General features: G+C 46.6%; 1 protein-coding gene across 1 annotated transcript in view; it reads right to left on the reverse strand.

Moving 5' to 3' along the window:
• LOC124016973 (staphylococcal nuclease domain-containing protein 1-like) overlaps positions 1 to 25,314 on the reverse strand; it is a 137,800-nt gene that overhangs the window by 100,856 nt on the left and 11,630 nt on the right. Inside the window, exon 3 of the mRNA XM_046332304.1 lies at positions 4,946 to 5,087. Within this exon, the coding sequence (XP_046188260.1) occupies positions 4,946 to 5,087 (142 nt within the window). The remainder of the gene's footprint in view (positions 1 to 4,945; positions 5,088 to 25,314) is intronic.

The raw sequence follows: 25,314 nt of genomic DNA on the forward strand, positions 1-25,314 counted from the left end.
CACTTTCCTCCGTCTTTCAGTGTGTCTTGTGCAGGTTCCCCTCAGAGTAATTACACATAGTCTCAGGAGTGGGATGGTGAGAGAGAGGAGAGAGGGATAGAGAGGGATAGAGAGGGATGGTGAGAGAGAGGAGAGGGACGGGGAGAGAGAAATGGGGAGAGGGATGAGAGAGAGATGGGGAGAGAGAGAGAGAGAGAGAGAGGGATTTTATTTATTTATTATTTTACCTTTATTTAACTAGGCAAGTCAGTTAAGAACAAATTCTTATTTTCACTGCCTAGGAACAGTGGGTTAACTGCCTGTTCAGGGGCAGAACGACAGATTTGTACCTTGTCAGATCGGGGATTTGAACTTGCAACCTTCCGGTTACTAGTCCAACGCTCTAACCACTAGGCTACCCTACCGCCCCATGGGGAGAGAGAGGAGAGAAGGAGAGGGAGAGAGATTGAATGATATCTGTAGCATTTCCCCAGACAGGAAAATTCCTTTCCCAAAAAATTCTACCACACGTTTACACACACACACACTTTCGGTAATTAAATCTGACTAATATTTGTTTTTTCTCACAAGCAAAACTGTCGCAACCGACCCCCCTGAGAATAATGGAAATGGTACAGATATTACTGTGCACTTTGCTTCACTGTTTAGGGACCATTAAGAGACATCAGGGAGCTTAAGAGAACATGAAAACACAGCCTACTATCTTCTCTTGGTGTGTGAAACACAGTGACCACAGGCAGAGTATGAACAGAACCGAGCACAGTGGGAACTAAAGAGGAGTTTTATTTACACTTTATAACAGTGTGTCTTCAACCCTTTGAAAAAAGAGGAGGGTGAAACACTGCGGATTGATTCCCTTTGGATTTACTCCGATGCCCCGAACGGCTCGCCCAGCGCCTCAAGGTCGGTCAAGGAGTCTTCGCCCCAGCTGCCTATTTTTATCCATACAGTAAATGGAGTGATGTCGGCAGCTGCCAAAAAATAAACGTGTCTTACCTCTCACCTCTGACCTTAAAACACTTAAGCGTGAGAGAGAGGATTTAGGGAGAGACAGGGAGGGAGAGAGAGAGGAGCAGGTAAGGTGTGGAGAGACGAGGTCAAAACTCTCTCTCAGGTAGATTGCTGTCTGTTGTGGTCGACCTGTTTGCCTCGTACAGAATTCTGCTACAGTATGGAAAGAATCGAGCGAGAACATCTATTTGCGGGTGATGAATTCACAGCATCCTATACGTGTCAGAATCTATTTTCATAATAGCGTACGGCGTGGCATTGGGGGCTGCACATTTAGGGAGATCCCTGCTTCCTGAGAAAGGTGTGAATACAGACTGGTTATGGGGAAACCTGGCAAAACCCCTCTATTTCAGAAACAGCCCCTGGAGCCACCGGGCCTACTGCTTGACGGTAATTTGTCGGTGCCGTGCGCCTTAGGATCAACTTAACCACAACACAGAAAGTTATGTCATTATCAAAAACCAATCTTCATAGTATTTCTAAAATCACCCCCCTCCCCCTACATTATAAATTCTGCAGTCTCTGAAAAAACATGTCATGAAATTGCAAAGCACTCGGCTTGTAAGAATTTACTGGGCCTGGGCTTTGAAGTGCTCTTCAAGGGGATGTGGGCCTTAATGTGGGGGAGAGAGAGAGAGAGAGAGAGAGAGAGAGAGAGAGAGAGAGAGAGAGAGAGAGAGAGAGAGAGAGAGAGAGAGAGAGAGAGAGAGAGAGAGAGAGAGAGAGAGAGAGAGAGAGAGAGAGAGAGAGAGAGAGAGAGAGAGAGAGCGAGTGAGAGAGAAGAAAAGAGGATAAGAGAAGGAGGGAGAGGGTTGGAGGGAGAGAGTGAGAGAGAGAAAAGAGGATAAGAGAGGATAAGAGAAAGAGGAGAGGATAAGAGAGAGGAGAGAGAGAAGAAAAGGAGGGAGAGAGTGAGAGAGATAAGAAAAGAGGATAAGAGAAGGAGGGAGAGGGTTGGAGGGAGAGCGAGAGAGAGAAAGAGAAGAAAAGAGGATAAGAGAAGGAGGGAGAAAGTTGGAGGGAGAGAGTGAGAGAGAGAAAGAGAGAGAAGAAAAGAGGATAAGAGAAGGAGGGAGAGCGAGAGAGAGAAAGAGAAGAAAAGAGGATAAGAGAAGGAGGGAGAAAGTTGGAGGGAGAGAGTGAGAGAGAGAAAGAGAGAGAAGAAAAGAGGATAAGAGAAGGAGGGAGAGGGTTGGAGGGAGAGAGTGAGAGAGAGAAGAAAAGAGGATAAGAGAAGGAGGGAGAGGGTTGGAGGGAGAGTGTGAGAGAGAGAAGAAAAGAGGATAAGAGAAGGAGGGAGAGGGTTGGAGGGAGAGTGTGAGAGAGAGGGTCACAGGGGCTGATTCTGGTCATATTTGCTTGCCTGCTGAAAATAACAATCCTGTTTTTCCTAACGAGCACATAACTCGCTCGGTGGGAAACATCGGCCAATTAAAAACTAAAAAACGGCCCCACATTGCTGGTTCATCTGAAATCATTAAAAAAAGAAGAATAAAAGATGACTAAAACTGTACTTGAACGCAAAGACTGCAGTACTACCAGCCAAGCTGCAGCTTTAGCTACGTTTCCTGAACCCAACGTGTGTCTCCATCCTGTTCTGGTTCTTCACATGTGCTTTCCACGCTTCCGACTGTTATCAGGCTAATCAACCCCGTCTGTGCCAGTGTGTTTCCTGTCAATCACACTAGTCGTCACGCTGATCACATAGGTTACATGGCACATCATCAGCGTTCTACATAACTTCCTCCGGGGACGTGGGGGATATATGCAGCTACATGGAGGGGGATCAGCAGGAGGAGATCTGTTCTGATCACGCTCCAACACCTGAACATCTCCTGGGTGGGTGGTGTGTACGTACGTGGTATTAGTGAGGGGTCATGTCGGGTGCCAAAGGCTGCCACGCTCCAACGTGATAGGATTGTCACGCTCACGGAGACGCAGGGCTCAGATTGGCTCTAAATGAATGCAAATTAATTAATTATCGCAATAAGACAAATTAAGTGATGACGAAAGTCAATTTCATGGCCTCTGCCAAAGTCAAGTGGCACTGGAAAGAGGAATGGGGGATACCTAGTCAGAATGCCTTCAACTGAAATGCGTCTTCAGCATTGACCCCAACCCCTCTGAATCAGAGCAGTGCCTTAATGGACATCCACGTCTTCTGCACCCGGGGAACAGTGGGTTAACTGCCTTGTTCGGGGGAACAGTGGGTTAACTGCCTTGTTCGGGGGAACAGTGGGTTAACTGCCTTGTTCGGGGGAACAGTGGGTTAACTGCCTTGTTCGGGGAACAGTGGGTTAACTGCCTTGTTCGGGGAACAGTGGGTTAACTGCCTTGTTCGGGGAACAGTGGGTTAACTGCCTTGTTCGGGGAACAGTGGGTTAACTGCCTTGTTCAGGGGAACAGTGAGTTAACTGCCTTGTTCAGGGGAACAGTGGGTTAACTGCCTTGTTCCTTGTTCAGGGGAACAGTGGGTTAACTGCCTTGTTCAGGGGAACAGTGGGTTAACTGCCTTGTTCAGGGGAACAGTGGGTTAACTGCCTTGTTCAGGGGAACAGTGGGTTAACTGCCTTGTTCAGGGGAACAGTGGGTTAACTGCCTTGTTCAGGGGAACAGTGGGTTAACTGCCTTGTTCAGGGAACAGTGGGTTAACTGCCTTGTTCAGGGGAACAGTGGGTTAACTGCCTTGTTCAGGGGAACAGTGGGTTAACTGCCTTGTTCAGGGGAACAGTGGGTTAACTGCCTTGTTAAGGGGAACAGTGGGTTAACTGCCTTGTTCAAGGGAACAGTGGGTTAACTGCCTTGTTCAGGGGAACAGTGGGTTAACTGCCTTGTTCAGGGGAACAGTGGGTTAACTGCCTTGTTCAGGGGAACAGTGGGTTAACTGCCTTGTTCAGGGGAACAGTGGGTTAACTGCCTTGTTCAGGGGAACAGTGGGTTAACTGCCTTGTTCAGGGGAACAGTGAGTTAACTGCCTTGTTCAGGGGAACAGTGAGTTAACTGCCTTGTTCAGGGGAACAGTGGGTTAACTGCCTTGTTCAGGGAACAGTGGGTTAACTGCCTTGTTCAGGGGAACAGTGGGTTAACTGCCTTGTTCAGGGGAACAGTGGGTTAACTGCCTTGTTCCGAGGGGAACAGTGGGTTAACTTCCTTAACCCCTGCTTGTCAGGGGAACAGTGGGTTAACTTTTCCTTGTTCTGGGGCCACTTTCTACCACGCTAACAGTGGGTTAACTCCGCCTTGTTCGGGGGATCCTCGTTTGCTAACAGTGGGTTAACTGTGCCTTGTTCAGGGGAACAGTGGGTTAACTGCCTTGTTCAGGGGAACAGTGGGTTAACTGCCTTGTTCGGGGGAACAGTGGGTTAACTGCCTTGTTCAGGGCAGAACGACAGATCTTTACCTTCTCAGCTTGGGGATTTGATCCAGCAACCTTTCGGTTACTGGCCCAAAGCTCTAACCACGAGGCTACCTGCCGCCCCATGAACAGGAGAGGGAGTGAGATCCCCACCCACCCCTACCTCGTTATGGAACACACACTAGAGAATGTGTGATTGAGTGAATGACCGAGAGAGAAAGAGAGTGATTGAACCAATTAAAGCAAAGTGTCTTGGTGTGATGATGCAACACGCTCATTAACCCCTGCTCTGTCCAACCAACTCCTTGTTCCCACCACTGAGGCATGGGACCAATGTAACAAACAGTCACATTGAATCACAGCCTCCCGTTTTAGATGCCTATTCTGTCCCACTGGATGGGTGAATGCCAAAAGGGGATAGGCGCTGGAGCCAGCCTTTGGCAGACTCCTCTACGACTGTAGTGTGTAGTCATCCATGAAGTCAGCCTCGAACTAGTCCCGTCTCTCGCACACACGAAAACACAAACCAAAACAACCCAGTCAAAATATCAGACAACACACACCCCCCCACACACACACCTGTCTCCACGTCCTGGGTGTAGAAGTGCATGGTGTCCGTGATCTCGGTGACATATACAGCTCTGTAGTTGGCTGTGCGCTCTTTCTCCTCCATCACGTGCACCACCTCCTCCACCTTCTTCTCCTCATAGTTGGCCCAGATCTGAGGGGGGGAGGAAGGTCACATGATTAGGGTGAAGCATGACAGAACACTCCCTGTTCTTATGTGTAATATAATGATATCATTAATATGAGATATTTCTCGTTAAATTGGGGATCTACTTGTAGGACAAATTAAATAATATACAGTCCCCTGTCTGACTGAAGACCACAGCAAAAAGGACATTTGTCATGTCTAAACCTCCAGCTAAGCATGCCAGTTCCTTATTATACGTCACATGATCAAACATTAACATACTCAACACAAACCCAAACTACTACTTTAATCACTGCCAACTCCAACAGAACAATTCATTTACACTCCTAAATGACTCCCATTACTTGATTCAGGGCCTGTTTTGATGCCAAAGGGAAATACGGTCTAGAACAAACAACCCCTAGACCGGAGAAACATGGGTCTGTTATCTAACAGCAACACCAATCCCCTGTGGGACAACCTCTCTCCCTCTTTCCCTCTCTTCACCATCCTCTAGAGTGTTTTTGGTGTGGAAACCAGGTCAGCTCCTCTCCAAGGTTGGCCCTCTGTCGGGAGGGCAGGAGGCTCATTAAGGGAAGAGTGTTCCGCTTGGGGCCACAAATCAAACACTATGGACGCACAAACACACATGCGCGCATGACAATAGCCACACCCACGCGTGTGAGGGACAGGATGACAAGAGCTCCCTAATCATCTCTCCACCAGCTGATGTTCTGAGGCTCCTGCTGATGGGGTCACTGAACCCCACTGCCAGGGAGAACAAGTGGAACACAACTTCACAACAACTAAAGTCTCCTTTCCTTGTGTAACACCACAACACATCTGGTTCTACTCCTTTCATTTCCACCGCAGGCTGTTGTGTTTACTTGGAGGTAAAAAATAAAAAATGTTTGTGGTTTTTATATAGTGTAGCGATATCAAATCAAATGTTATTTGTCATATGCTTTGCAAACAACAGGTGTAGACTAACAGTGAAACGCTTAAAGGCCCTTCCAACAATGCAGAGTAATTTAGTTTGCAAAAGTAATAACGAGGAATAAATACAATGAGTAACGATAACTTGGCTAAAAACACCGAGTACCAGCACTGAGTAATTGTGCAGGGGTACAAGGTCGATATTACTATGTTCGATAAAAGTTATTATGCATAGATAATAAACAGCGAGTAGCAGCAGCCTTATGGCTTGAAGCTGGTCAGGAACCCTCTGGTCCCAGACTAGGCAGCCTTATGGCTTGAAGCTGGTCAGGAACCCTCTGGTCCCAGACTAGGCAGCCTTATGGCTTGAAGCTGGTCAGGAACCCTCTGGTTCCAGACTTGGCAGCCTTATGGCTTGAAGCTGGTCAGGAACCCTCTGGTCCCAGACTAGGCAGCCTTATGGCTTGAAGCTGGTCAGGAACCCTCTGGTCCCAGACTAGGCAGCCTTATGGCTTGAAGCTGGTCAGGAACCCTCTGGTCCCAGACTAGGCAGCCTTATGGCTTGAAGCTGGTCAGGAACCCTCTGGTCCCAGACTAGGCAGCCTTATGGCTTGAAGCTGGTCAGGAACCCTCTGGTCCCAGACTAGGCAGCCTTATGGCTTGAAGCTGGTCAGGAACCCTCTGGTCCCAGACTAGGCAGCCTTATGGCTTGAAGCTGGTCAGGAACCCTCTGGTCCCAGACTAGGCAGCCTTATGGCTTGAAGCTGGTCAGGAACCCTCTGGTTCCAGACTAGGCAGCCTTATGCTGGTCAGGAGCCTTATGGCCCTCTGGTCCCAGACTAGGCAGCCTTATGGCTTGAAGCTGGTCAGGAACCCTCTGGTCCCAGACTAGGCAGCCTTATGGCTTGAAGCTGGTCAGGAACCCTCTGGTCCCAGACTAGGCAGCCTTATGGCTTGAAGCTGGTCAGGAACCCTCTGGTCCCAGACCAGGCAGCCTTATGGCTTGAAGCTGGTCAGGAACCCTCTGGTTCCAGACTTGGCAGCCTTATGGCTTGAAGCTGGTCAGGAGCCCTCTGGTTCCAGACTTGGCAGCCTTATGGCTTGAAGCTGGTCAGGAGCCCTCTGGTTCCAGACTTGGCAGCCTTATGGCTTGAACCTGTTCAGCAGCATTCTGGTCCCAGACTAGGCAGTCTTATGGCTTGAAGCTGGTCAGGAGCATTCTGGTCCCAGATTTCGCGCTCTGGTACCGCTTGTCACCAGCTTTTAGCAGCTGGCTAATTAATTAACTGTGTGGTATCATCAGCTAATTACCTTCACAAGTTCTCTCTCTGCCTCCCTCTCCCCCTCTGAGCAGTGTTACATGCTGACTAGACCAGGCACGGGCGTGAGTCTGCGTGTGCCATCGTGCACATGTTAATTTTGTCCATCCACACCAGCTGCGATCAGGACACGCAGGTTAAAATATCCAAATTAACTCTGAATCAACTATATTAATTTGGGGACAGGTCGAAACACATTAAACATTCACAGCCATTTAGCTAGCTAGCTTGCTGTTGCTAGCTAATTTGTCCTGGGATAAACATTGGGTTGTTATTTTACATTAAATGCATAAGGTCTTTTTTTTCTGGGTCTTTGTAGAATTTTGACCCATTTTAAGTCACATGTGTTCTCTACTCATTTAATCCACAGATAAAAGAGGAAACCTAGTTAGTTTCCAGTAATCTCTCCTCCTTCAGGCTTTTTTTCTTCTGACTTCATATGGCAGTTGGCAACCAACTTTACAGTACATTACCACCACCAACTGGACTGGAGTGTGGACCTCAGTTCATCTTTCAATCACCCATGTGGGTATTGTCACGAACCGGCTCAAAGCCCGTAACAAAAGGGAGAAAACGTGGAGATAAGGAGTAATAAAATATATATTTATTAAATAAGTAACTAAGTATAATATACAATGGTGTCTGTAATCAGTCGTCAGTAGTGTAAGTGAGTGTTTTGCATGAATGTGATAATGCAGGGTGTTGAAAGGTTCCAAAGCAAACAACCAAAAAACCACCAAGAAAAACAACCAAATCTATAAAGATGTCTGCATGGAGAGAGTCTCCTCCATGAATGGGGAAGTGGTGTATGTATCCTGGGAGACACCGGGCCCAGGTGTTTCCCATGTAGCTGACGACCCTCCCAACTCCGCCCACCAGCATCCTAATAAGGAAATAACAGAGAGAATACGGCAGACAGAGTGGGAGGGTCGTCACATTATAGGCTCCTAAAAACCAATGAAGAGATGGGAGAGACTTGTAGCACGTCAATCGTTAAAAATAGAACCAAGTTCTATTTTAGCGCCTGGCTACGCAGACGCTCGTTGATGCGAGCAATCAGTTTGGAGGAAATTACTGAATAACATGTATGTGTAGATTTATTTCGCAATGGTGGCGCATGTAACGCGATGCACAGTGTGGTCAGTATGCATGTTTGCATGGTAGGCTAATTACACCCAGCGTTTTATAGGCCTTTTTCAACATGCTAGCACTAACCAATTACATCTGAGGTGTGCAGGGCAAGACATTTAAAGGCCCATTTCAATACTACAATGAGTCGTGCTAGTGAATCGGCTTACTGCCTGCTACCTTGAATCATTGGGAAAAAATATTTATTATACAACAAGTGACACAGTGCGCCAGCCGAGCGAGCCTTGGCGGGTGCCCTGCCCACCTGGAGACAAAAGACTGAGTCAAATTTTGTGAATACGACTGACCAGGAGTTAATTAAGACCCAAACATGGCCACGCTTCACAAACTTCCACTGGTCCCTTTCCCTCATTTTCTCCATCCCTCGCTTAGATATTAAATGAGTCAATACCCACAATGCAGTGGGGCTTCAGCAGAGGGTAATGACATGTCTGGGCTTTTAATAAAACCTGCAGGACCAATCCGAGTGACACAGATTAGCGTGTCACTGTTCATGACAACTGTCACCGTGGTGGCGTCTCTGTGGGGGTTTGGGAGTCGGTCATGACGATTCAGGCCAAGTGACATCTGACACAATGGGCCACGTCACGCCGCCGCGGCAAGGGAACAGGAAGAGAACACTCACAGAATATCAATCACAACGCTGATTTCACAACGACGATGCAGAAGTGGCCTTCCACATGGTGCTCGCCACCACACACATTCTCACCCGCTGTGCCCTAGGTGGATGACCTTCCGTGAGCAACCGACCATTCCTGTTTGTTCCACTTGAATGCAGGTATGTGACTGCTGTTGCTGCTTGGACACAGAGACGTGAGAGAGCGAGAGGAGTTAGGGTTTCCGAGCTCCCTGTGTCCGGCTCCAAAAAGCAGACAGCAAATCATCAGTCCTCTACTCCTGAAAAGGAAAACTGTTCTATAAGGACAACAACAGTGTTCCAAAAGGAGGACAATGTTTCAAAAGGAGGACAACGTTTCAAAAGGAGAACAATGTTTCAAAAGGAGAACAACGTTTCAAAAGGAGGACAACGTTTCAAAAGGAGGACAACGTTTCAAAAGGAGGACAACGTTTCAAAAGGAGGACAACGTTTCAAAAGGAGGACAACGTTTCAAAAGGAGGACAACGTTTCAAAAGGACAACGTTTCAAAAGGACAACGTTTCAAAAGGAGGACAACGTTTCAAAAGGAGGACAACGTTTCAAAAGGAGGACAACGTTCCAAAAGGAGGACAACGTTCCAAAAGGACAACAACGTGTTCCAAAAGGAGGACAACAACAGTGTTCCAAAATGTGTTCCAAAAGGAGGACAACAACAGTGTTCCAAAAGGAGGACAACAACAGTGTTCCAAAAGGAGGACAATGTTCCAAAAGGAGGACGACAACAGTGTTCCAAAAGGAGGACAAAAAGAAGGGCAACAGTGTTCCAAAAGGAGGACAACAACAGTGTTCCAAAAGGAGGACATGTTCAACAGTGTTCCAAAAGGAGGACACAACAGTGTTCCAAAAGGAGGACAACAACAGTGTTCCAAAAGTGTTCCAAAAGGAGGACAACAACAGTGTTCCAAAAGGAGGTGTTCCACAACAACAGTGTTCCAAAAGGAGGACAACAACAGTGTTCCAAAAGGAGGACAACAACAGTGTTCCCAAAAGGAGGACAACAAGTGTTTCCAAAGGTTCCAAAAGGACAAAAAGGAGGACAGTGTTCCAAAAGGAGGACAACAGTGTTCCAAAAGGAGGACAACAACAGTGTTCCAAAAGGAGGACAACAACAGTGTTCCAAAAGGAGGACAACAACAGTGTTCCAAAAGGAGGACAACAACAGTGTTCCAAAAGGAGGACACAACAGTGTTCCAAAAGGAGGACAACAACAGTGTTCCAAAGGAGTGATCCAAAAGGACAACAACAGTGTTCCAAAAGGAGGATGATGTTCAACAACAACAGTGTTCCAAAAGGAGGACAACAACAGTGTTCCAAAAGGAGGACAACAGTGTTCCAAAGGAGGACAACAACAGTGTTCCCAAAGGAGGACAACAACAGTGTTCCCAAAGGAGGACAACAGTGTTTCCAAAGGAGGACAGTGTTCCAAAAGGAGGACAGTGTTCCAAAAGGTGGACAGTGTTCCAAAAGGAGGACAGTGTTCCAAAAGGAGGACAGAACAGTGTTCCAAAAGGAGGACAACAACAGTGTTCCAAAAGGAGGACAACAACAGTGTTCCAAAAGGAGGACAACAACAGTGTTCCAAAAGGAGGACAACAACAGTGTTCCAAAAGGAGGACAACAACAGTGTTCCAAAAGAAGGACAACAACAGTGTTCCAAAAGGAGGACGATGTTCCAAAAGGAGGACAACAACAGTGTTCCAAAAGGAGGACAACAACAGTGTTCCAAAAGGAGGACAACAACAGTGTTCCAAAAGGAGGACAACAACAGTGTTCCAAAAGGAGGACAACAACAGTGTTCCAAAAGGAGGACAACAACAGTGTTCCAAAAGGAGGATGATGTTCCAAAAGGAGGACAACAACAGTGTTCCAAAAGGAGGACAACAATAGTGTTCCAAAAGGAGGACAACAATAGTGTTCCAAAAGGAGGACAACAACAGTGTTCCCAAAGGAGGACAACAAGTGTTTCCAAAGGAGGACAGTGTTCCAAAAGGAGGACAGTGTTCCAAAAGGAGGACAGTGTTCCAAAAGGAGGACGACAACAGTGTTCCAAAAGGAGGACAACAACAGTGTTCCAAAAGGAGGACAACAACAGTGTTCCAAAAGGAGGACAACAACAGTGTTCCAAAAGGAGGACAACAACAGTGTTCCAAAAGGAAGACGACAACAGTGTTCCAAAAGGAGGACAACAACAGTGTTCCCAAAGGACGACAACAACAGTGATCCAAAAGGAGGACAACAACAGTGTTCCAAAAGGAGGATGATGTTCCAAAAGGAGGACAACAACAGTGTTCCAAAAGGAGGACAACAACAGTGTTCCAAAAGGAGGACAACAGTGTTCCCAAAGGAGGACAACAACAGTGTTCCCAAAGGAGGACAACAACAGTGTTCCCAAAGGAGGACAACAACAGTGTTTCCAAAGGAGGACAGTGTTCCAAAAGGAGGACAGTGTTCCAAAAGGTGGACAGTGTTCCAAAAGGAGGACAGTGTTCCAAAAGGAGGACAGCAACAGTGTTCCAAAAGGAGGACAACAACAGTGTTCCAAAAGGAGGACAACAACAGTGTTCCAAAAGGAGGACAACAACAGTGTTCCAAAAGGAGGACAACAACCGTGTTCCAAAAGGAGGACAACAACAGTGTTCCAAAAGGAGGACAACAACAGTGTTCCAAAAGGAGGACAACAACGGTGTTCCAAAAGGAGGACAACAACAGTGTTCCAAAAGGAGGACAACAACAGTGTTCCAAAAGGAGGACAACAACAGTGTTCCAAAAGGAGGACAACAACAGTGTTCCAAAAGGAGGACAACAACAGTGTTCCAAAAGGAGGACAACAACAGTGTTCCAAAAGGAGGACAACAACAGTGTTCCAAAAGGAGGACAACAACAGTGTTCCAAAAGGAGGACAACAACAGTGTTCCAAAAGGAGGACAACATGTTGCATCAGCATGTTATTAACACACCCAGGTCCACATGGCATGGGGTTTAACATGGGATAATCTTGCTATGCTAGTGAAGCATGAAGTCAGTAGTGACAAATGGTAAGAGATAGGCCTTGGTTCAACTAAGGGTGAAATGTGCCTTGCAGATGTCACAGCCAAACCCCTTGATGTACTGAAGAGTAGACTGACTGTTTTACTAAAACCACAACCGGCATTATATACAAATGTGCAAAGAAATATGCAAATGAACTAATTAATAACGAACAAAGTTAAAAACACTGCAGAGTGTGAAGAAAGGAAACGTGAGTCTGGAAGGGCTTGCAGCAGTACTGGTATAGACTGGAATGGGAGAATGTCCTGGCAGACTAAGAGACATTACATTCAGAGAATTTCCTTTTTCACACACACACACACTGCCTTGTTCACGTGTGCACACACACTCCCCGGGAACCAGGGGGGTGGGGACATCGGGAACATTGATTAAAGGTGACAGCATGTCAATTCCAATAGTGTGTGTTCGGCCAGGGGGAGACCAAATCTCCATCAACACCCAGAGCACAGACACACACACACACTAGCGCACACACACACTAGCGCACACACACACACACACTAGCGCACACACACACACACACGCACACACACACACACTAGCGCACGCACACACACACACACACACACACACACACACACACACACACACACACACACACACACACACACACACACACACACACACACACACACACACACACACACACACACACTCATTGTCTGTTCTACACTACACAGTGAACTATCACTCGAGGTAGGACATGGCCACAGACCTCCACATCAGCTTCAGTCTAAACCATCCAACAACCCTGCTACTCCTTCTCTGGTGTAGGCTATACACTAGCGTACTTATCTCATGCTGGTTTTAACAAACTACTCTACCCAGAAGCCTTTGCCCTAAACTTCAAGTACTTCGCTTGCAGCCTGCTGAAACAAGTTTTCAAACCTATCACACAATGAAAAGTACAGCACTATTCATTAGCAATTGAGGTAATTGACATTTTGAAAATATGCAGCTGTGGAACAGCTAGTCATATCTGTCTAGAGCTGGAGGAGAACATGAATGTAGGGAGAGCGTATGGAGCAGCCTCTCTCCAGTTACACCACCCACATATGTAGTTTCATTGTTCATTCATTATTCAATAGTGCTCTGCAAACAATACAAATCAATACAAGTGCTTGTTATTAATAAAAGTGTCCTTTGCAGATCAATCTAAGCCTCTATTACGTTCCTAATGAAGGGGCCTTGAGAAGTGAATGCCTCACTAAATAAATGGCTGCTCTCTGGTCATGTTTCCCTTTGAGTCTACATATTATATGATGAGTGAACCTCGGACGTTCGTCACCAAACACTCAGAGAAAACAAACTGAGCCCAAACTCTGCTTGTTTGATGGGAGACACGAGACAAAGCCCCCCCCCAAGAAGATTCAATAAAGTAAATATAGGCTACATGTTCACCTGAACTTCAAAACATTCAGACCTAGTTCCCAATCCCACATTCAATAACAAAGTCGCATCATTCCTCCAATTCAATCATCCAACGACAAGGTATTCACTCAGGTCAGGACATAACAAATCACTACCTCATCCCCACTAGACTTGATTTGTAAACCAATTCCAATACCAGGCTTTCCTGATGATGAACGTTGTATTAATGAGTAGCAATATTAGGTTGATGGGGCTGGCGGGCTTGTGGGTGACCCCGGATTCCTCTGGCTCAACAGTTTCCACGGTGTGTCGAGGGAACTATTCGAGGCTGGAAATGATGAAACAGCCTGGTTAATCAGAGTGCCACTCCAGCCAGCCAATCCATCCCACCACTACACCACTCAGGGGGCTCAATAGTGCAGCTGTGATGCATCTCATGTAAGAACACGGTCATACACAACCTAGGCCTGGTACGCGGTCGCCAACACAATGACAATCCACACAACGCTTTCTGTAATGGAGACGCGATCTAAGTCTACTATGCATTCATCAGCCACATAGAATATGAATGACAATGACATAAATGAATACAATCATTGTATTTGTATGGACAACACACTCTGGCAAGCCGTGCAACGCTTACTGTACATGACAGTGTGCAACACCTAGACCCACACAACACGCATCGATGACCTGTGGTGTGATGGAGTAGTGCGCAATTTACTGATGACGCTTTACATACATGTGCACAGCCATGTTAATGAACTGTTAGGAGGACAGAAGATGACGTCTATACACAGTGCATCCATCATGGAACAGCTGTATTAGTAATGACTAGAAGCATGTTTACAGGAATTATTATCACTGGTAAATGTTTGAAAAACATGCACAGTGGGGGAGGAATCTGTAAAGTGCTTGGCTGATTGGCACATTGGAGGATATGAACAAGACCAATATCTACAGTGTGTGTGTGTGTGTGTGTGTGTGTGTGTGTGTGTGTGTGTGTGTGTGTGTGTGTGTGTGTGTGTGTGTGTGTGTGTGTGTGTGTGTGTGTGTGTGTGTGTGTGTGTGTGTGTGTGTGTGTGTGTGTGTGTGTGTGTGTGTAGCCAGAATGTGCGTTTTACACGATCTCAATAGCTGTTTTAATAAAACCATCGATCAAAAACAGGGAGGCATAAAATCCCTTCTCACTTGTCTTAAGGGCAAATGTTAATTTTTCAACCATCTGGGTGATGAGAGGCGTGGTGGCTGGTGGAGCTTAGAGAGAGATAGGGGGTTGACCATGACTGATTCGACAATGAAGACCGATGTTCTCGTCAGGTCACACACGGGGAGATGTGGGTTGAACGGTGAATTATTTGACTGATTGCAATCACAAGGTAAAAACACAATCCTCCGATCAAGACGAGCGCCAAACAGGTGCCTCGTAGCAATTTTCTTATTTGGTGCTAATTACATTTCCTTCTGACCCAACAATGAAAGAAAACTACAGGGCTCGTCTCTGATTGGATGGGTTCCTGATTGACAGGTGTCATTGGGGACCCACACACCAGTACACTGGGGACAACACTAGAATGTGAGGACTGGTTATCCTAGGATATTAACCCAATCACCAAGGTTAACAGGGGGTGGTTAAGCAAGAAGGGTGGATGTTTGTGTGTGATGATTTACAGTATCTGTATGTTAGTATGCGGGCCACGTGGTTCTCACCTCACTGTTGAACACAACACCGTAATAAAACACACATGTAGGATATACGCATACGTAGTACCACACACACACACACACACACACACACACACACACACACACACACACACACACACACACACACACACACACACACACACACACACACACACACACGGGAAGAAAGGGTGGGACAGGAGGGTGAGCGAGGACAGTGCCTTCACACACTGGAACAACACAATAACACGCTGGCTTATTGGCTAAGGACACACTGAAACACAATAGCCCAACATAGACGCCAATTTAACAATACTATACTAGGGCTGGGCCTATATACATACAAATCCCAACACACTAGGGCTGGGCCTATATACATACAAATCCCAACACACTAGGGCTGGGCCTATATACATACAAATCCCAACACACTAGGGTTGGGCCTATATACATACAAATCCCAACACACTAGGGCTGGGCCTACATGCATACCAATCCACACACACTATGGCTGGGCCTACATACATACCAATCCCAACACACTAGGGCTGGGCCTACATACATACCAATCCCAACACACTAGGGCTGGGCCTATATACATACCAAACCCAACACACTAGGTTTGGGTCTATAAACACAACAATCCCAACACACTAGGGCTGGGCCTACATACATACCAATCCCAACACACCAGGGCTGGGCCTATATACATACCAAACCCAACACACTAGGGTTGGGTCTATAAACACAACAATCCCAACACACTAGGGCTGGGCCTATATACATACCAATCCCAACACACTAGGGCTGGGCCTATATACATACCAATCCCAACACACTAGGGCTGGGCCTATATACATACCAAACCCAACACACTAGGGTTGGGTCTATAAACTAAACAAACCCAACACACTAGGTTTGGGTCTATAAACACAACAATCCCAACACACTAGGGCTGGGCCTACATACATACCAATCCCAACACACTAGAGCTGGGCCTATATACATACCAATCCCAACATGCTAGGGCTGGGCCTATATACATACCAATCCCAACATGCTAGGGCTGTGCCTATATACATACCAATCCCAACACACTAGGGCTGGGCCTATATACATACCAATCCCAACACACTAGGGCTGGGCCTATATACATACCAATCCCAACACACTAGGGCTGGGCCTATATACATACCAATCCCAACACACTAGGGCTGGGTCTATATACATACCAATCCCAACACACTAGGGCTGGGTCTATATACATACCAATCCCAACACACTAGGGCTGGGTCTATATCACAGCACAGGAAACCACTGTGGCTCAGCCCACTCATCCATTAGGTGTAGGGTGTAGTAACACCTGGGGTCAGCTTTTAATATTGTGCACTAATAGATTGGGGGAGGGGAAGCTGATCCCAGATCTGCCATATAAGACTTCTTATTTTCAAAAGGCTTAACTCCAATGCCCACCCACCACACACTTAAACCACACAGATACACACAGCGGCGGTCTAACAAGCCGTGAGCGCTAACAGCCCTGATCCCTTTTCCCCACACAGTCTCTCCCAGACAGCATCGAAATCTCCAGGACAAGACGGGAGAGAACGCAGAGAGACCTGGATGTGGTTACTTAGCAAATAGATGATGCATTAAAACTGAACAGGTGGTACGGCTGGTGAGTATCGGGGGGTGAGGAAAGGAGTGAGCAGCTGGGAATTTAAACAGAGTGAGAGAGGAGGGTGAGTGAGATGAGGGGGGAGAGAGCGGGGGAGAGATTGAAAGAGAGAGAGACTCCTTAGCCTCTCATATCACAGTCAACAGATGTCCGTAGACGGTCGACAGCGGGCGGCGGCTGGACGAGCAGCGGTGGGCTCATCAACCCCTGACTTACATGACTCATTTCAGAAAATGACCCTTAAGCTCTCTCTGGTTGTAGCCCTTTTAACTTTTTCAAATTGACACAGGAGCTCATCCACCGTTCACTTTACTGGTTCTGGGTTAGCACTTGGCGCTTGAGTGAAAAGGAGTTTACCGTGGTGGATGCTATCGCCACCTGGATACCGAGGTGACCACAGCATGGTGTAACCATGGAAACAGGAGGAGAAGCATGCAAGCGGAAAAATCTTGTGACACATGCAAATATGAAGACACACATGAAGACACACACACACCTTTGTTTTGATGTGACCCGGGCTCTCTCCATCATTCACATGAACACACACTTCTCCCTCTTTTACACACACATACGTTAGCCCACTGGGGGAACCATTATAACACATGGAGCCTTATGCAACGCAGCCGTTTTCTGCTTAGCGGTGTCTAACGGCGGTCATTAAGGCCGGGCTGCATCACATCCGGACGTGATAGGGAGTCCCATAGGGCGGCGCACAATTGGCCCAGCGTCGTCCGGGTTTAGCCAGGGTAGGCCATCATTGTAAATAAGAATTTGTTCTTAACTGACTTGCCTAGTTAAATAAAAGGTGAAATAAAACATCATCAAGCTACAAGGACATCATCAGAAGGAAAACAAAGCGGCGCCATGTAATTAAAGCTGCTGTAGTCTGACGAGGGTGTGTGTGTGTGTGCGTATACAGTGCCTTCAGAAAGTATTCATACCCCTTGACTCATTCCACATTTTGTTGTGGTACAGCCTGAATTAAAAAAGGATTACATTTTTTTTCCCTCCCATCTACACACAATATCCAATCATGACAAAGTTAAAAACATGTTTTTAGACAATTTTATCACCACTCTCTCTTCCCAGTGTATCACCACTCTCTCTTCCCAGTGTATCACCACTCTCTCTTCCCAGTGTATCACCACTCTCTCTTCCCAGTGTATCACCACTCTCTCTTCCCAGTGTATCACCACTCTCTCTTCCCAGTGTATCACCACTCTCTCTTCCCAGTGTATCACCACTCTCTCTTCCCAGTGTATCACCACTCTCTCTTCCCAGTGTATCACCACTCTCTCTTCCCAGTGTATCACCACTCTCTTCCCAGTGTAGCACCACTCTCTCTTCCCAGTGTAGCACCACTCTCTCTTCCCAGTGTATCACCACTCTCTTCCCAGTGTAGCACCACTCTCTCTTCCCAGTGTAGCACCACTCTCTCTTCCCAGTGTATCACCACTCTCTTCCCAGTGTAGCACCACTCTCTCTTCCCAGTGTAGCACCACTCTCTCTTCCCAGTGTAGCACCACTCTCTTCCCAGTGTATCACCTCTCTCTCTTCCCAGTGTAGCACCTCTCTCTTCCCAGTGTAGCACCTCTCTCTCTTCCCAGTGTATCACCACTCTCTCTTCCCAGTGTATCACCACTCTCTCTTCCCAGTGTAGCACCACTCTCTCTTCCCAGTGTATCACCACTCTCTCTTCCCAGTGTATCACCACTCTCTCTTCCCAGTGTATCACCACTCTCTCTTCCCAGTGTATCACCACTCTCTCTTCCCAGTGTATCACCACTCTCTCTTCCCAGTGTATCACCACTCTCTCTTCCCAGTGTATCACCACTCTCTCTTCCCAGTGTAGCACCACTCTCTCTTCCCAGTGTAGCACCACTCTCTCTTCCCAGTGTAGCACCACTCTCTCTTCCCAGTGTAGCACCACTCTCTCTTCCCAGTGTAGCACCACTCTCTCTTCCCAGTGTAGCACCACTCTCTCTTCCCAGTGTATCACCACTCTCTCTTCCCAGTGTATCACCACTCTCTTCCCAGTGTATCACCACTCTCTTCCCAGTGTATCACCACTCTCTTCCCAGTGTATCACCACTCTCTTCCCAGTGTATCAACTTCTATGTCTCCATTACCTTCTATCTATCTAGCAGCAGAGTGGTTTCTATGACCCTGGTTCTGCATTCTCTCTCTCCCCCTCCCTCAGAATAAAGTGGATTGGAATTCCTTCTTGATGAAAGTAACACTTTTCTCCTACTACATTCCCCATTCTCCCCCTCCACCAGCTCTGTTTATAACCCTGCTAGCTTATTGTGCGTGTGCACAATGTCGTATCGGAGGAGACGGTAAAAAGGGGAATAGAAAAAAAATAAACAACCTCCAAGTTACATGTACAAATATGCAATTAAAAGCCAATTAATCAACTTTTTAATTAAATGACTACTTCACCCAGGCTGCCATGGCAACATGGAGGGGAGATGGTGAGGTGCTTACAATCTCTTTTCGAGAGAGAGAGCGAGAGCGAGATGGAGAGAGAGATGGAGAGAGAGATGGAGAGAGAGATGGAGAGAGATGAGAGAGAGAGAGAGAGAGAGAGAGAGAGCGAGAGATAGGGAGAGATAGATGGAGAGAGAGATTGAGAGAAGAAGATAGGGATCATTTTTATTATTTATTTCACTTTTGTATATCATCTACTTCACTGGCTTTGGCAATGCTAACATATGTTTCACATGCCAATAAAGCCCCTTGAATTGAATTGATAGAGAGAGGTAGAGGAATAGGGAAAGGAAGGGAGTGAAAGTAACAGAAAATATGGAGAGCGAGGGATAGAGAGACTAGACTAGTGCAGCAACTGAGATGGGAAAATGCTGAAGACAGAATGGCCTGCTTACGTAACTCTGTCTCTTCTTCAGGCAAGAGGGAGAGAAAGAGAGAGCGAGAGAGAGAAAGAGAGGCAGAGCTGGTCTGATTAGCACATAATAATAAAGTGACCCATTCACCAAACTTCAATGGGGGGGCCTAACACGGTCAGTTAACTGAGATGGTCTGACCCACATCAGCTAGTTTGGGTCATTGAGCCAAATGCTGGTTCTAAATGGGAGTAAGTCAGGTGACTAAATAGTTGTGTGTGTCTGGAATTATCAATGGGGCACAGAGTAGCATGTTAGAGTGCCAGAGCAGCCGGTAATAAAGCTTGGTACAGGCACGGGTATGATGTGTTCCCCTTCACCTACTGGGGAATGACTACTTCCTCCCTCCCTGATTGGCAAGTGGGAACAGGGCCCGCCCCTTGCTGACCCTGTCACCACTAATAGACACAAATACACGTATGTGCAGACAGATAGACAGCTAGGCTAGCTAATCCAGACAGGACTACCCCTTCCACATTTTCCTCCCTCCATCCATCCCCTCTTTCCTCCATAGACCGGGGGACAGTGACAGCACATGAAAAAAGGCCCATTTATTCTCGCATTAAGGAATGGCGTTTTCTGTCAGCTCCTAACCCCCCCACTCTAACCTTAACCCATGGTGTGTGTCAGTGCATGTGTGTGTTAACTAACACGTATGTGTGCGTGTGCTCCTCAATGTGTGTGGAAGTGAAAGCCAGTGCAGATTTACGGGCGGCTATAAAAGCCCCCATAGGGGAGAGGTGGAGAGTGACCATGTGATTAATGCTGTGAGGACCTTAACTTAACGGCCTGCTACAACTCTGGAGGGGATGGACTGTCAGGGCACGGGCAGTAGTAGGTGAAAAAACATGTCGAGAGACCAACACAGAGGCAGGCAATCACACTAACAATGAACACACACACAGGTAAAACAATGACAAGTCCAACTCAATACTCTCGCAATAAATGCCCCTATCGAATGAATACAGTTAGTGAGTGAGTGAGTGAGTGAGTGAGTGAGGAGAGAAATAAATTAATTTAGGAGTGGAATTGATCTAAGAATAGTCCTAGCCTTCTACAGAGGAGGGCCCACTCTCTTAATCTCTTGGTGAGAGCAGGTAATAAAGAGAATTGATGACCCGTTAGATCCTGAGTTATGCCCCAGTCCTTCAGTCGGACCCCCCCAGCTAAAAGCTGTCTAGGAGGGGGGGGACCTCACAAAAACACACAGGATGCAGTCTTTACACATGTCAGTCTGTGTGGTGTTCGTGTTAAACCCCAGAGCAGACTGGACATGGAAGCAGGATGTGCATTGCAGTACTATGCACCACTGCCTGTGGCCTAGCTACCTAGTGTAGAGAGGCAATTACCTAGAACTAAACGTGTTAACTTTCTACTCCCTGTAGTTCTCATATTGATACACTAAACAAAAATACAAACGTATCATGTAAGGTGTTGGTCCCATGTGTCATGAGCTAAAAGACCCCAGAAATGTTCCATATACGCAAAAAGCTTATTACTCTCACATTTTATGCACATATTTGCTTACATCCCTGTTAGTGAGCCTTTCTCTTCGGCCAAGATAATCCATCCACCTGGCATACTGTATCAAGAAGCTGATTAAACAGCATGATCATTACACAGGTGCACCTTGTGTTGGCGACAATAAAGGCCACTCTAAAATGTGCAGGTTTGTCACACAACACAATGCCAAAGATGTCCCAAGTTCTAGAGAATTTAGCAGTATGTTCAACTGGCCTCAAAACCGCAGCCCACGCCAGCCCAGGACCTCCTCATCCTGCTTCTTCACCTGCAGGATCGTCTGAGACCAGCCACCCGGATAACTGATAAAACAGTTGGTTTGCACAACCAAATAATTTCTGCACAAACTGACTGCAGTTCAGCGTTGTAACTGACTTCAGTGGGCAAAGGCTCACCTTCGATGGTCACTGGTACGCTGGAGAAGTGGGTTCTTCACAGATGAATACCGGTTTCAACTGTACCAGGCAGATGTGGGCGAGAGGTTTGCTGATGTCAACATTGTGAACAGAGTGCCCCATGGTGGAGGTGGGGTTATGGTATGGGAAGGCTCAAGCTATGGACAATGAGCACAATTGCATTGTATCGATGGAAATTTGAATACACAGAGAAACAGTGACGAGATCCTGGAGGCCCATTGTCCTGAGGCCCATTGTCCTGAGGCCCATTGTCCTGAGGCCTATTGTCCTGCCATTTAAATTGACTGATTTCCTTATATTAACTTTAATCTTTGAAATTGCTGCGTTTATATATTTTTTCAGTGTATTTATATCAAATCCAAGTATACAGCAAAAAACGAATTACCTCACTCTCCAAATGTACATGCACTGTACCCACCTAGCTGGCACAAACAAATCACAAGATGGTGATTATTATGGCAACCATTGTGTTGCAGCCAGGAAACCTGATCTAACGTTACCTCGGTCCGCATGGGAGTGCGGTGGTATGAGCTGCCCAGCCAGCATCAGAGGTGTCAAAGGCAACTAGCGCCTGTCAGAGCCGGTTTACGTGACGTGGTGGGGGCCATTTTGAGGCAAAGTCACATAAGGTGCCTTAGTCTCCAGGAGGACTGAGTGACTCATTAAAGTGGAACTAATTAGAAGTGGGGTTGAGACGCTCCCAAAAGCAGGAGGGAGCATTTAAATGGCGCCCCGGAGAAACAAATATTTAGCATTTAAATAAAGGGAAGAACAAGAAGGGAAGGAGGGAGTCGTACTGCCCACCCGTATTAAAACCAGTTAAATGTAGCTGGGAGAGGAGGCCTTAAAACATGTATTTTCTAAGTGTGGTGTGTGTGGTGTGTGTGTGTGTGTTCATGCTTGTGTGTGTGTGTGTATTTGTTTGGCAATTGCCCACACTTTAAAATAAATTACAGACGGGCGATTAGAGAGGACACCTGAAGCGAGGATGAGAGTGGAAGGTCCTGATGTTTTCGTGGCGCTGCCTCTACACTCACCGAAACGCGTAAATGTTAGCGTAGCGTGGGCAAATGTCAGAGGCAACTTCTATTACGCAAGGAAAGTACGCTCATCTCTAGGAGACAGAACACGTCTCCTTCCTGAGGGGTATGATGGCTGCGTGGTCCCATGGTGTTTATACTTGCGTACTGTTGTCTGTGCAGATGAACGTGGTACCTTCAGGCGTTTGGAAATTGCTCTCAAGGATGAACCAGACGTGGAGGACTACAATTTTCTTTCTGAGGTCTTGGCTGATTTCTTTTGATTTTCCCATGATGTCAAGCAAAGAGGCACTGAGTTTGACGGTAGGCCTTGAAATACATCCAAAGGTACACCTCCAATTGACTCAATGATTTCAATTAGCCTATCAGAAGCTTCTAAAGCCATGACATCATTTCTGGACTTTTCCAAGCTGTTTAAAGGCACAGTTAACTTAGTGTATGTAAACTTCTGACCAACTGGAATTGTGATACAGTGAATGAGTTTAATAATCTGTCTGTAAACAATTGTTGGGAAAATTACTTGTGTCATGCAAAAGTAGATGTCCTAACCGACTTGCCAAAACTATAGTTTGTTATTAATAAGAAATTTGTGGTTGAAAAACAGAGTGGTTGAAAAACAAGATTTAATGACTCCAATTTAACTTCTGACTTCAACTGTATTTATTTACACACATATATATATATATATATATATATATATAGTAGAAAAGCTGCAAAAAATGTTTTTAAATAGATATGTCCTTCAAAGATGAATGGGTTAACCAAAAAAATGAAATAAAATCCATGTAAAAAAATACCAAAAGTCATTAGAGCGACAAACAAATGTAGTTGTTGATTTCCCATAAATGAGGAGCATAACCATCTATGAGATTATGGTTGACCTAATATGATGTCATAATATCATGTTGCTGCTTTCAAAACTCATCTCATTCCTTTGAAGGTGGAGGAAAATAAAGAAGGACCATTCCGGGGCGGAAGATCCCCTATGGTGTCCCAGGAGGGACAGAATGCACCACCACCGCCAACATTCCTCCTTCACCCTTACACACCCGATTAAGTCAGCTTGGATGAATGGGGTTTATGAGAAAAGAGCAAGGGAGAGATGAGAGAGCAGGGAGGAAGAGAAGGGGAAGAAAGAGGAAAGCCCCTATGAACAGGAAGGCAGGCTGTAAGGCAAGCAGTAAGGCAGTCAGTAAGGCAGGCAGTGCAGGGTTTGTGTTCCCTCTCTTTTGCAGTCTGCATACCCAAACATGTGTTAACCAGCAGTAATGCAATTCACAATGTCATCCCTCATTACGCTCCCCACAACAATGTGTGCTCCCCTTCTCCCCCTTAACTTCCTATCCCCAACATCACCCAACAGCAAACTGGGAGGAGAAGGTGTGCATTCTTTCTGCACGGGCAGACCAAGAGCAGCCGCAAACCTGCCCCAGAGGACTTCGGCTATAAGAGCCTACAGGATTCCCGCGGATGACTGGAGAAGGGCGAGTGGTGGGCCGAGGACACAGTCAAATAGACAACTGCACGCATTCACAGCCACAAGTGCACACACGCACAAACAGGCATAAAACAACACACACTCCACAGGCTGTGAGGGCTGAGAGTTGCAGAGCTGACAGAATGCTGCAGACTAGGTCTGAATGAGGAGGAGAGATGGGGATATACACACAGTTCTCCCTCCACCTTTCTTTCTGGCACCGTGGGGTACCAGGGGGCCAAGCCTGTCGCCTTCAGAGGAGAGCCACGTCCCTGGGGGAGTGGTGTGTGTGTGTGTGTGTGCGTGGGGCAGAGAATCAGATTATATAACGTGTTAGCGGTATGAAATGTCCTCTGTCAGCTCTTAGCCTTTGTGTTGTGGGAGATGGATGTTGTGCACACACTGTTGAGGAAGAGTAAAGAGGGCAGGGGCACTCAGTCAGTATAGACACACAACTACCACACACACACAATAGGGAACTAAATGTGGTAGACAAAGTCCTCTTCCTCATCATACCAACATCGCTGGGTGTCCTACAGGTCACATCACCCATTATGTCCACCAGTCAAGGCACGGGAAAGAGCCCTGTCCTTACACACACTCTGTGTCCCCCTGCCACCGACAACACACACAGCCTTGGGGTAGATGGTTCGACTACTACATGACTAGGGTTATTTCTGTGGTGTGTACCTGTGATTACCCACAGAAGGAGGGGTGCCCTGAAACCACACCACTCACAATAGGGCCATCTATTGCAAAGGGATGACTGTAGCGCAACAACATTGCTCCTATGGGATAGCATGTGACCATTTTGCTGCGCCACACACATCACAAACAGAGCCTACCTAATGTCTGACTACTTTGGGATTATTATTAAAACTAATGTGACTACTTTGGGATTATTATTAAAACTAATGTCTGACTACCTTTGTGTCAAAATCAGTGTTTTCCCTACTATCGCTTGCATTGTTTCATCAGTGTTTTCCCTACTATTGTCACGCCTTGGTTTTAGTATTTGTGTTTTCGTTATATTATTTGGTCAGGCCAGGGTG

The sequence above is a fragment of the Oncorhynchus gorbuscha genome, unplaced genomic scaffold, assembly GCF_021184085.1.
Source record: "Oncorhynchus gorbuscha isolate QuinsamMale2020 ecotype Even-year unplaced genomic scaffold, OgorEven_v1.0 Un_scaffold_134:::fragment_1, whole genome shotgun sequence".
Lineage (NCBI taxonomy): Eukaryota > Metazoa > Chordata > Actinopteri > Salmoniformes > Salmonidae > Oncorhynchus > Oncorhynchus gorbuscha.